This window comes from Neospora caninum, chromosome IX, assembly GCF_000208865.1.
Source record: "Neospora caninum Liverpool complete genome, chromosome IX".
NCBI classification, from domain to species: domain Eukaryota; phylum Apicomplexa; class Conoidasida; order Eucoccidiorida; family Sarcocystidae; genus Neospora; species Neospora caninum.
In genome coordinates this window covers 756,496-769,929 of record NC_018390.1, presented here as the reverse complement: position 1 = coordinate 769,929, position 13,434 = coordinate 756,496, and the positions used below count along the sequence as shown (strand labels likewise).

The window sequence follows — 13,434 nt, the reverse complement described above, 5'->3', positions numbered from 1 at the left end:
CCAGCCGTGACGAATAGAGAGAGGGTTTTGCGTGCAAAATGGCGGATGGTTTACAAGTCTCTTCGGTACAAGAGAAGAAAATTTTATTCCTCGTGAGGTCGCGCGGCTTACGCGCTCAAACTTTCCGTCCTGTATATTCGGCCTGACAGATGCTGGTGGTTTCCTTATGTAGAGGCACGTCGTGGTCATTTGCAGGCTTCAAGGACGAGCCTGTTGTGTGTCTATCTTTGCATTACAGATTTTGGTTTCTCGCAAACTTGTAAAGAGAAACAAAGGTATCGCGCGCATATAAATCGGCAGCAAAACTCCTTTCAGCAGACGCCGTAAGCGGTCACAGCGTGTCAGTACCACACTACATACTGTGAATATCCACGTAAATACGTGTCCGGAGAGCTTCGATGCAACAGGGGATGGCTTTTTGTGGCAGTTCTTTCAGTTATGCTTGCTCTAATACATAAAACTCTTTTAAAATAATGTATATAGACTGGCAAAAGCCGCTGTGCGCAGCCGCAGGCCCGAAAAAACTGACGGACCGTACGTGTTTGCGTTTACGGAAGAGACCTAGTCCCTGAATACACGCGCCTTTGTAATGACGTGTTCAGAGTGATCAGCATGGGTCCGCTGTCTTTCCGTGTTGCGTTTGCACGTGTAACCTTATCTACGTCAAATTCCACTGCATTCCTGGTGAGCGCCACTACGCAAGTCATTGCAGGTTTCAGCGCTGCTCGGGAAAGGAAAAAAACTCCACCAACCGAGGTAATTCGACAGGGAGAAGTTTGAAAATTCCACCCCTCTTTCTTGCATCGTATGCGGAAGGAGGCAGAGCAACAATGCACTTCCACGGAGCGAATCGGGGCGGTGAATCCAGTGTTCCGACTTTCTGGGATCGTGGTCAGCTGGAGAAGAGTAAAACTACAGCAGCATTGCCTGAGGTGTTGTGTGCAGACGGCCCTCCGTCGCAAAGCGCTGCTGCCTCACTCATTTCCTCCAAACACTAAAATGCCGTCTTCCCATGCAAGTGTTACTGTACGTTGACCGGTCTCGTTGCATATGTGAGTCTCCGCTTAGGCTGCGGCGGCATCTCCGTAAGCCAGTGCACCGCCATCCGAGGGATTTCTGGGCATCTGGTCATAGCGTGTTTAGCCACGTTCATTCGTGTGCAGAATGAATTTTCTGATTACTAGTACCGACGCGAATAAGTAAAAACGATCTGGCTACGGTCTGGCAAGCAGGATTAAGTAAGACGACGCTTTGATCCGGCGCCCCTGCTCTAATGCCGAAAACACGACCGTACGACCCGAAACAGAACTACACTGTGCTCGCCAGCATTGCGAAATAGAAGGCACAGTACAATTCAAAAAAGCATTAATGAGAAAACTGTTACGTGTCATGCTTCCTCTTGCTGCGGGATTCGCCCGATGAACCTTCAAGATGCGTAGCCACGTAGCTGGCCATAAAGGAGATACTTCTCAAGGACGCGGTTTTGAGCGCGTACCCATCTCCCGAGGCGCGTAGAAATGGTGAAGTGTTGATTCCACAGAAACTTCGCTAGGTTTCAAATTATGTATACGAAGCGAAGAGCGTCCCCTGAAAGACTCTGGCGTGAGCCGGCCATACCGAGTTCTCAAGCAGACTGTGTCATGCTAATTTCGCCAACTTTAAGAGAACCATACACAACACCAGACGCTTTTGCAGATGACTAAACAGTCTTTAGAAAAGCCCAATCGACGGAAAGGCCCCTCGACGGATAGGTCAGCTCACCAAAAACGTCAGGCGTCATCACGCTTTTTATATACGTTTTTAGTATGAATTTACACTCTATCTGAGTGGATCCGTGGAAGAGCACAAGATCTCAGGGAAGAAAATTACGACATGGAGTTTGACTGTGTAGTGAAGCAAGTTGGAAAACCGGCGGTCCATTCATGGTCTTCAGTTATGGTCTTGGCGATCATTCAGATGCGCCTAACAAGATCAAGGGGGGGGCACTGTCTCAAGCCTTTGCGCTTCCAGAAACATGAATGCTCTTTCCCTCCTCTTCATTGTTATAAAACGAGTACCATAAAAGCAGCCCCAACTCAGACGCGGCAATTTGCAAATGGTGGACTCAGATATCGGCACTGTACACATCGCTCAAGATCTCTACAGCAACCTCGGCGAACTGGGACACAGCGTCAGAAGCATCTTCGTCCACGTCAGGAGTTCTTGACTGCTCGGGTTCCTCTTCACTGTTCTCCGAGGGTTCTTCAGAGACCAGCTCGCGCGCCTTCTCCTCACCGTCCACAACAGGTTCTGCCCCTGCTTCCGCATTTGCTGACTCTTGCGTTTCTTCCCAATGTAGGTTTGTCTCGCAGGCTGCCGTGCACTCCTTGTCACCTGCGATTTCCTGTGAAACAGTGGCGCTCACAGTTTCAGCGTGTTCCACGTCCCGTTCTGCTTCAGTATCCACGACAGCGGGAGACGCGTCCTCGTTCACGGGCCCTTCAGCAGACGCAGCACTCTTCACCACCTCCTCTTGCTCGAGTAGTGCCCCCTCCACATTTTCATTTTCTTCTTCCTCAGAATGCGCTTCCGTTTCAGACAACTTGTAGGATTCCCTGACTTCTGTTTCTTGGAGCCGTCTATCCGATGCTGCTGTTTCCTCGGCCGGGGCCTCGAAGCTCTCAGAGGCCTCTTCCGCGGCACCAGTTTCCGTGGCGTTCTCCTCGGGATCAATCTCCGTAACTGAGCCGACCTTCACACCAGTTTCGGCATCTTCAGCAGATTCCGGAGATCCCCTCAGTCTCCGGTTGTGGGCAGCTTCCGTTTCGTCCATATTTCCAGTTGTTTCTGTCAGTCCCTCGGAAGCGGGGGTGGGGGCTGCAGCATCCGCATTCTCACTCAGCAGGGCAACCTCCTCTGCGTCCGGAAGATCAGCTTCACTGTTGTCCGAGACAACGACCTCCTCTGCACCGAGCAATCTTGCGGGGGTGTCGGCGAACTCGGCGGTCTCGACTTCTTCACCGGCTTCAAGACTTGTTGCCTCGCGCGCCAGCACTCTCTCCGATGCATCAGGAGCCACAAATGACTCCGCACCTTCAACGGCGACAGCCTCTTCGGCGCTTGCGGCGTCTGTGGCATTGTCAGACTCAGCGGGTATCACACCCGCGTCCGCCGTGAGAGTTGTCTTGTCGCTTTCGGTGCTTGTTTCGTTTTCTGATTCATTGCTGATAGGTTCAACTTCAGTGTTTGTGTCCAGTCTGCGACTTGCTGCAGCTGGCTCTGCATCGTCTGTCTTATTTTCCTCATCGGCTGTGCTCTCAACTGGAATCTCTTTCTCAACGACTTCTGCCACTTGGCGTTCTTGAGTGCTGGAAGGTGCGGCGACTGTATATTCCTCTTCACCAGCAAGCGAATTTTCGAGAAGGCTGGCATCTTCAGCACCAACTGGTGCCGCGTCTTTGGGTGTTCCGAGAGAAACAACCTCAATGACGTCCTCACAAGACCCGTAATACGAAGCGCAGATTACCCCGATCACGCACACGGCAACCGCGAGGCGTGATGCACGCACAGCTGAAAAAGACAACGCCATTATGTATACTGTTTTTTTCGAATCTCTTTTGTGGCAGTCGTGATGACCTAGTTGATCGTTTGCAACACTTATTACAGTCCCTATCGGTTCTTCTTTATATTTTTTCAGTGTGACTAGCCTTAGTCCCTTTTGACACGATGACGCTCAGCCCGCCATCCTGCCGATTTGCTGCCCGCGCGACGAATCTTGCCCCACTCGTGAGGGGCCCAGATGCACCTAAAACGAGTGGCCCGTCAGCTCCACATCCTGGTCCGTAAATGATATGCGAGTGGAGCGGGGCCTTCTCCACTCAAAGACGGGGACAGAATATTAACGGTTTCCAACATCTCTCGTTTGCCCGTAGCCTCAAAAATATGTTCATTAGAGATATTCACCAGTGATCTACTAGGAATTAGTGTCGCACACAACTTGTATTAGTAACTGATCTGCTTCCTTCTCGCCGGCTGGAAAACAAATTAGCAGGACGGGCGACACAGACACGCACACACACACAAACACCTACAGGTCTCAAAACCATGCTGGCCTTCCGTTCCCTCCTTCCAAAAACAAGGCGTCCGTATTTGCTGCGGACCTCATCGTTGCTGTCCTGCTCCTGTTACTGAATGGAATTTGAGCGGAGTTCTACTAGTAGAGATCCTGGTAACTGGTGACGACGATTTGATTTTGTTCAGTGGTTAACAGTCAACTCGACATCTTCCTGTGCAATACTTTGATCTAATTGTGCAGATGAGAAAATCTGTATCACTTGAGCAGTCAGCATCCAGCGTAAGAGTCCTTCGCTCAGAGACACGGCGAAGTATGAACTGGTCTGAAAAGCCGTACGAAGCTGCTATCAAATGGAACAAATTCGGAAACAAACGCGGGCGACGGCTACGCAGGTCACTTGTGCTGCTATCAAATGGAACAAATTCGGAAACAAACGCGGGCGACGGCTACGCAGGTCACCTGTAGTGCCGAGACGTTGTACACGCATCTTTGCCTTCAGAAGCCCTGTCGTTTTGCGTTACCAAAAAACAGTGTCCATCGCTACACTATCACCAACAGAACATGGCCTACCTTAAGAAAACAAAAGCATGATGTTTCCGATCCACATTGCAACTGTCTCAGTGGCAGATGCCGTCGGGGTATCATGGGGGGAGGGGGGGGGGCGGCATCAATGATCCGCCCCCCTCGCCGCATTATTTCATTCTTTACTACTTCCATGTGCCTCCTGGCGCTACGGGCCTTGCTAAAGATGAAAACAGTTCCTCCAGCTCGCGAACACTAAGCACCAGAGAAATCGGTTGATTGTACTGCACATTTTGCGCTGGAAGTGCCTCCAGAGGCGAGAGGCCTTGGAGTGCCAAAGCGAATCGTGTCGGACACAAATGCCCATGCGTTTAATGCTCCAGCTATCACCGCGGAACCTGATCCAAGGTTCCGGCGTTCATACAAGGACCCGAGAGTAGCAGAATGCGTTAGAGCTGTCAAATTGCTGCCACGTGAGAACTGGCGGAGTCTCTGTTTACAGACGTGTCGGATGCGTACGCTGCCACCTACAGCACAGCCCCATGATTTCGTTGATTTGAGGTTACTCAAAACAGGATTCGCTACACAGTGGAAAAACAGTTTTCTGATCATCAGGTATTCAGCGTACAGCGGGGAAAACACTTTCGACTACGGATCCAAAGCCCAGTTTACACCACTGCGCCTCAGCACCCGACGTAAAAGCGTGTCGGCCGTGCGAGTTTTGCACGCGATACACGGTGCAGAGACAACACATCAAGAAATATCGTGTCACCCTGCCTATTCAAATTCCTAGGTGAGTAAGAGTTCTATCGGTGCAACGGGTTTATATCGTGTGGCCTGTTTTCATTGAGATGCGCGGGAACGTGCCGTCAAGGTACAAGATAAATCTGGCATGATCGCCCGGGCACCACGGGAAATGACAAACGACACACATCGCTCGTTTTTCAAATAGATTCGCACCCTCTCGTCAGCAATGTCGTGCTGGGAAAGGGCTACACCCAGCTCCAGAAAAGGGAACCCTGTTGCCTGCTGCTTGTTTCTGGTCTGAGTTATGGCGAGTCAGGCTAGAAGAACCAAGTAGATTCCCCGAATGCGCAGACGTTTGTTTACGGGCAAAATATGCCCCAACCACCGCCTGTTCCATGCCCCCTCAATGTTCGCTTAGACTTAAGAGTCGGTGAGTAACTGGTTACACCAGCGTAACCTCTTGCATTGCTCGCTGAAACCATTCGTTGGCCTGTAATTCCCGCCGACAGAGAAGGGCTTATCACCCCCTTCGACGCGCCTGAACAGGGTGTACCAACACATACCAGCTTGAACTACTGTTGTTATTTCCTGCGTTTGCTGTAGGTGGACTACCAACTACAGTGCGTGTGGTCTTTGAGTGTCCTCTTGGTTTTCAAGAGTGGTTTGGAATATAAGTTACTGTCGTCTGAGACGAAGCGGGTAGATTGACTTGGCGGGAGAGGCTTCACTGGACCATGAAGAATCGAAAGAATCGCATGTACCTGGAGGGTGACGTGGCGCAGTTGCTCTGCTCCCTGCAGCAGTTCGAGGTCGCGTCGGTAAGGCTGGGGCAGCTCCGCCTGTCCTACTTTGCAGCCGCCCGGGAGATTCGCAACACATCTGGTTGGTACTTGTCACAAACGAGGGGGATTCTGTATACCAAACAAAGTCCTCAAAGGCGCAAGGGAATGGACAAGCGCCGCCCTCCCTCAGAAGGCGACAGAACATTACGCCTCACGTTTTTATAAAAAAAAACACGCAATGAATCCCGCCAGCTAGCTCCCGGTACTAGGCCACCGCCAGTGAAGTTGAACATCTCGAGAAGCCGCGTCGCTTGCCATATTGTGGTTCAGACCCCTCCACGCCAACATTCAATGTTCTGAAACCAGAAGCACCAAAAGGTCGGCAGAACCACAGGACGATGCACCAGCATCTTTCTTTGCACAACACTTGACATCACAGCCACTTAGATAGAGCGCGTTCTACCCCGTTCGGACGGCCTGCAAAGTTCTGAAATTCGACGGTTCCTAGCTTCTAACTCACCTGCAGATATGCCAGACGCTGCAGCCTCCCTCGCCTGGGAGTCGAAGACCACTCGCACCTGCTCCACCCAATCTGTGAAGGCGCGGACCGCGGGGCTGCTGCAGAATTTAAAAAGGTTGCAGAAAGAACACCTGCCGCACCATAGGACTTCCATCTTGCCCGAACTCTGGAGCAGCAGGCAATTTTACAGGAGTATCACTGGCAGAAATAAATCCAGGGGACAGCCTTCCCACCACACAGCGCCTGGTTTGTTGAATATCGCTGGGTAAACAACACGAACATGTATTCAAGCCAGAATTTGTGTGATGCTCCTTTTATCCGCAGCGTACAGCTGGTGTGTACAGCGGGCGTATACGGAACGAGGTTAGAACCGGTTTTTCACACTTGTTGTTTTAAACGTCACTCACCTCATGTAGTCTTCGTCAGAGCGTTCCGACCGCTCGTGACACGGGGCGATCCCTTCGTGAACCGCTTCTTCTTCTTTCCAACTACGAGGGAGTTGGAAGTCTTTCTCGTCGGGGGAACCATTGTTTTTTCGTTCGGATACCGTAATCGCCTCTAGGTTTTCAGAGGTCGTCTTCGGCGCAGGAAGCGCACCGAGGCCCCGCATTTTGGCGTTCTTACAAGAATCAGCTAGAAGAAGGCTGCCATCAGCTGACGCCCCCTTACTGGCACCATCCGCATCGGGCGCCAAAATCGAGCTTGGAACTTGAGAGAGAGGGTCAGCGCGCCTAGCGCGCGGCGAGTGAGATTGCCGCCTTGGTGGAGAGACAGACCGAGAGACGCACTGGCGGTACGCGCTCTGCGGCAGCCATCCTCCCCCCGTACGAATGACCTTGCTCGTGATTCGAGGGTACTGCACACAAACGCACGAGCGCAAGTGCTACAAGGACAAAACAACGGGATAGGTAACGACTGGAATTCAGTCTGCCAGTGCGAGCACAAAACACACGCCCCTCGTCTAGGTTCTGGAGTGGAAGGCAATGTACCATGTTTTGTACATCGTGAAAGAGTGAAACGCAAGAATGGGAAACAATGCGTTAACATTCTGCTGCCTTGAATGTGATATGTACGGAAAGTGAGAAAACCAAGGCCGTCTCCTTGTCCATGGTCACACTCTATCTTCGAAAGGGGATGACTACAGTGTCATACTCCTCTATTGCACCCAAGCGGGCTTCTTAATTCTACATCCTCATTCGAAGTTTCGCAAATAATCTTTTCCGTCGAGGTGTTAATGCGTTGCAAACGCTACGAACGTCTGTTTGATGGAGAAAGATGTACCTGCATCAACGATGGATCCATGGAAACGATTTTCCTGACGGTGTCTTCCATGAATCTCATCATGACACCTAGCATGTAGTTTAACGTTTTGCTCCTCGTGTTCACGTCCTGGATTGTGGTCTTTACATCCCCAATTTGGTCGCTCAAGACGGAATGCTGTACACAAAAACGGCATAAAACGGCTGTAAACCTGTTTCGAGGCCCTTGCCAAAACAGGTCCACACCGTCCACGATACACCGGTGAAACCTGCTTGAAATATATTTGCGACTCCTCGAAATACAGTTCGAAAGGCAACTTCCGTGCCAAAAAGCGGAAGTCGCTTATGCGTTGTTGTACCACAGAAGACACCAATAATCGAAACTCGCCAGACCAGCGGTACCCCCCAGAAGCACGCGCATGGGCAAGGAACGTCAAAGTTTGGTATTTTTGCTTATTGCGCTCTGTTTGCTCCCGTTATATCCGAAACAGATGCCACGCTAGCTGAGTACGGTTGCACGACAGTGTGAAGCAATAAGAAACCGGAAGCGTCTGCTAACGTGGGTGCCAGTTTCCGGCTAGGGCGCAGCACAGTCACGCGTTGACAATGCCGCTCTTACTTGCTGTGAATGCGAAGTCTCCAGATTCCTCATCTTCAACTCAGAGGTCTGCGAAACCCACATTTGAGGGGAAGTTCATGCAAATTTGCGTTTGGTGACGACACTCTCAACAACACAGTACTGGATGCAACATTTTCCTACAGCAAGTGCTGTAGAAGAGACACTCGGCGTCGCCACAAAGAGGACAGCCCTTATATAACTCCCTCAAGAGATTGAGGACGTTGGTCGGAAATGCCCTCTCCAATGTCATAACTCCCTACCCGCTCATCGGTGAGCTGTTTATCGAAAGGTAGATCATGATACTGGCATAACCCTAATGATGATACGTGATGACACCAGAAGCGCATCCGCGTGCATGAACAGAGCTGGTTGAGAATACAGTACAGACAGTCAGTTATGCAAAGTTGTTTCTCCGAATGCAGAACGGTACCCGCGACAATGCAGGAATCTGTACGCTGAACCGTGAATTCGAGGCCAGGGACTTGAGAAGGCATGTGGCTGCGTTGGAGGCCATCAACTGGGTCCAAGCGCGCTTCGTGCCCGGAGTTAGACGCCCTGATCTTGGTGCCGCATCACCGTGGTGCCTATTCAAGAACACCAGTGGTCGTAATGAGCGGTTCCCAAAACGGCGACCGTGTTTTTAAACGGGAGGGTAAAGGAACAGGCAAAACGACTCGAACTGTGTGTGTAATCATCATCCTGCCTTTCAGCGTTCGATGCATCGAGCAGCAATACACTCCTCCATGAAGTGTGCATACCTGAGCTCTTGTTGCCGCTTCGTTCGCGAGCGCGTCCAGCTCTCGTTTATCGGCCTTCGCCGTATCGAGGTGCTTTACCGCCGTCCAGATGAGTAAGACGTCCTTCATGATGCTCTGCATCTCTTCTGTAGGATGGAACAAGCAGAATGGTTCATGGCGCTGCTGCCTGTGCCCTTAATACCCTGTAAAACGTTGTACGGCGACGGGGGTGTGAACACCACTGAGCTGAGGCGTGATATCATGTAGTCATCCAAGTGAGAAACGCGGCTGCCGCGAATCAGAACTCGACATGTCAGGGGACAGGCTGACATGTATGCTCCATCAATTGTGGCGGGGGCCGTGCGGTCACGTTCTGCGTGCGGGGGTCTAATATGGGGACCCATTTACGAAGCAGCACCATCTAGGCGGCACCTCGTGCGTTCGTGACAGTGGAAACGCATGTGTATGTATACGCATCTATACGTATCTACCCTCGATAGTTGATCATCTCGAGCACATCATTTGGCTTTCTAGTGCGCAAAACTTTGACAGTTAGGCTGCACCGAACGAGGCAAGCATCATCACCTCAGTACGAAGCTGCATCAACGGAAAACTCGGATCTTCGAGAGCTGATTCTGGCAAGAGTAGAACAATCTATCGTTACCAAGATCTTCAGTGTATGCAGAAGAGCTCGGATAGTATGAAGGAAGCCGTCTTGCTGCCAACCAGAAATTTCTTTTTTTATGAGTGCGATTTAATACGGTGCGCCAATTCCACTGCACCCTGCGCCACTCATTTCTAAACAACGCCCGGTTTTCTGAGTACGCCTTCAAGCAACTGAGAACTCAAACGCCCAAGTGAATGACAGGAGCAAGCGGTGCCGGTGTTTACCTTGCCGAGCCACTTGCGACATCTTCTCCGCAACGCCGCTCACGAGCTCCTCCGCTCGATGCAGACGGTCGTCCCTGTCTGCTTCCCTGTCGAGCTCCTCTCTGACCTCATCCTTGACCTACGAGATAACCACCAGTAACGGGGACACATAAAACTAGGCAAAAGTCGCGTGCGAATCACCGGGGCCTCATCCGACACCTGGAACAACAGATCAGGGCTTGTTTGTGCCTGTCGTCAGGTGAATGCAACTTCCTGTTTCAGTTCAGTCTTCACAGGGAATCCAAGAGACAGCGGAGGCAGGATTCGGAGTTAGTCGAACTTGGTCTGCTTTATCATTTGACGAAGAAACAGACTCACGTGGCATGATCTTATAGGTACACATTCACATTAGGGACGAGCTGTCACTTCGTCATCTGCACGGTTTGTTCCTAGTTACCTACCTGCTGCAGTATGTGAGCGAGATCATTAGACCTTTCTCGGAGAGCACCTGCGGAGACCTGAGGAAAAAATTAGAGCAACAGACAGATACAAAAACAAGGGGATCGCAGCATACTGCCAAAGTGGTTGCTGTCTAGTTACAACTCTTATCCCATCGACTAGACGGGAAAGACGTTTAATAAGACGTTTCCATCTCCTAAACAGACGCCACTGAATACCCTTCTGGATACAGCAACTACTATCACGTAAAAATATTGAAAGCGTGCACTGACTTATATATATATATATATATATATATAATGAATTCGCTTCGCGCATGCGTAAATTTGGCAATGTGTGGAGTGTGTACACGTCTGTTGTCGTATGGATGTGCTAGGACTCGTTTGACGTCGTGCATTGTTCTGGCTACCTGGAACTCCTCTGTTCGTTTAGACAAGCGTTCGACGTCCTCTTGGATGTTTTGCATCACCGTCTCTTCCGTGGTAACTCGCTCTTCCAACATCTTGATCTTTGAACTAACAGTACTGTGTACGATGGCTTCCACGTCCGGCAAGCTATTGCGGAATTCATTCCTCAAGCGTTCCAGCTGGTTTTCCCACGCGAGCATATGTTGGAAACCGGTAAAATGCCGCCTTAAATGAATGCGGAACAACCGACTCAGGCTCCTACATGCCATGCGCTGTCGTGCGCCTATCCACGCCCTCTCTTTCCACCGTGAGAGAACCGCTTTCTTCACATCTGCTTCTCTTCTGTCCGTCGCCGCTCGCGTTGCCAGGCCGATGGCGTAAGAAATCAGCTGTTGGACACGTTGTTCAGATTGCTGAGACCTCTTGCTTATTTCTTCCTGGAAACTCCGCAGCTCAGTTGAGTTCATCCGCTCGAGCGCGGACACCACTTCATGCCACAACTTGTCGTACTTGGAAGCCACTGAATCTTGCAAGTTCTTCTGAGCTTCCTCAATCTTGTACACGACAGTCAAACAACGCAATCTAGGAGGCTGTTGCCTTTCACCTGACCAGCCAAGTGCGTTTTTCATGAAACGTTCAAATCTAGGTCTCGCAATGATTAGCGTATTGCAGAGTTCCTCAGACAATTCACATATCAACTCTTTACACAAAATTCTTTGGTTAATATGTATGCGACCATGTGCCTCCAGGTCGTAAACTACATTTACGAAGCATGCTGGAAAGTGGACGCATACTTAGTACATCTAGTTCGCCTGTCACCCTCCCCCCCAGCCCCCGCCCACTCCTAACTTCGCTGTAGGTGTCTGTTCCGTCTCACTATAATGCGATGCCTCCCTCCCGTGACGCCCATCTTCGGTTTCTCACAAAGCTCCCAGCTGAAATGCGAAGACTCGTTTTCCCGAAGCGATTAGACAAAGTTCGGCCGCTTGCCGTATTGGCGGGGCATGAACGCGTTATCGGTCGTGCCACCCAACCTAAGCACACCTGATTGCAGCGGTGGACAGATTCAGTGGACGCTTCGAGGAGTCTTGCCATCGTTTGTTCGTACTGCTCCACACTTGATTTGATGCTTGAAAAGCCAGCGACAGTTTTGTCAGCGGCCGTCGAAGACTGTCGCGCCTCGATGGCCACCTGAGCAATCTTTGCATCTTGTTCCTTGAGCTGCAAAATGGATAAATGTGTAGACGCCGCACCTCTATCGGGTGGAATGGTGTGGTGACTCCAGCACAGATACCCCCTATAATGTGCGGACGGCAAGACGATAGAACGTGAGCGCACACGTTCGGCAATAATTCTGGTGTACAAGGCAGGTAAAGCACCAGCAAATTACGTAGTATTGCAACTATGGTCAGAAGAGGTTGAGTCAATATGGTAGATGGCTACACTGCATCTACTCACTAATGCCATTCGCTTTCGGTACGACAAGCGACATGCTTGGTGGCACATTGTGAGTTCCTAACCGGGGATTTCTTCAAAGACAGCCTCTACAGAAGTCCACATCATTACTTATCAAGAACCGCTTTGCTGACGATGCCGAATCAGTGTATCAAAACCCTTTGACGTGGAAATGTACCCTCGGGACCATGCAGCCATGCTTGAACACGGTATTTAGGGTGACTATTGTTAAGGTACGAAATCTATCGAAGTATATGGGCGCTGACAGAAATCAGCTCAAAGCGTAGCTTTAACTTTCTGCATGGGGGACCGTGCTCCCGTTGTCCGGTTGACGCGCATATGGAGAACTAAACCACAGAGATAAAGTATCCTGGGCTGACCTTTAAATCGTATTGTTCCAAAAGGGTGAGTGTTTTTTGAAACTGCTCCTCATGAAATTGGATTTTCTTTGTCTGCTCCTCGAGCCTCAGGCCATCTATGTCTTTGACACGATCTCGCAGTTGATCGACGTTTCGTACGCTGTCGCCAAGAGTCGCAGCCAAGTTTTTACCAGTTTCCTCGCCCGAAACAACACGCTCTGCGACAGAGGCCAGTTCCTTGGAAAGATGCTCCTGTTTCTCTGTCAGGTTTCGAAGAGCTTCAATAACCTTTGTGAATGCCGAGCTAACCTTCGAAGCCTCAACATTCAGGCAGAGGTCCCCGAGCTCCGGGATATCCATCTTACTGACGACCGCAGCTTCACAAACTTGAAACGTACGACGACTAGAAACTAGAATACGTGTCAAACAACTTATAGCAACGTTAGCTTAGTTGTCAGGACTCTCCTGAGACACCCCCCCCCTGTAACATTTCTTCGTAAGTGATCCCACGTCATACACGAATCGAAGCGACGCAAGTCGCGATACTAGCGGTCGTACCTACGACACACGATGCGAGCGGTCTACACCTGCAAATAATTAGGAACACGCATGCACACCCATCGACCAGTAGACGTATTCGGACT

General features: G+C 50.6%; 2 protein-coding genes across 2 annotated transcripts; both read right to left on the bottom strand.

Annotated features, from left to right (window-relative positions):
• Positions 1-2,104: 2,104 nt before the first annotated feature.
• On the bottom strand, positions 2,105-3,568 carry NCLIV_039390 (conserved hypothetical protein; the record flags this gene model as incomplete). Its single annotated transcript, XM_003880848.1, has 1 exon — positions 2,105-3,568. The coding sequence occupies one exon, from the start codon at positions 3,566-3,568 to the stop codon at positions 2,105-2,107; it is 1,464 nt and encodes a 487-aa protein (XP_003880897.1).
• A 2,980-nt stretch (positions 3,569-6,548) lies between these two features.
• On the bottom strand, positions 6,549-13,150 carry NCLIV_039380 (conserved hypothetical protein; the record flags this gene model as incomplete). Its single annotated transcript, XM_003880847.1, has 10 exons — positions 6,549-6,723; positions 7,033-7,481; positions 7,907-8,062; positions 8,504-8,551; positions 9,262-9,386; positions 10,132-10,249; positions 10,572-10,628; positions 10,979-11,530; positions 12,021-12,197; positions 12,812-13,150. 10 exons carry the CDS (start codon positions 13,148-13,150, stop codon positions 6,549-6,551), a joined length of 2,196 nt encoding a protein of 731 aa, XP_003880896.1.
• Positions 13,151-13,434: the final 284 nt, after the last annotated feature.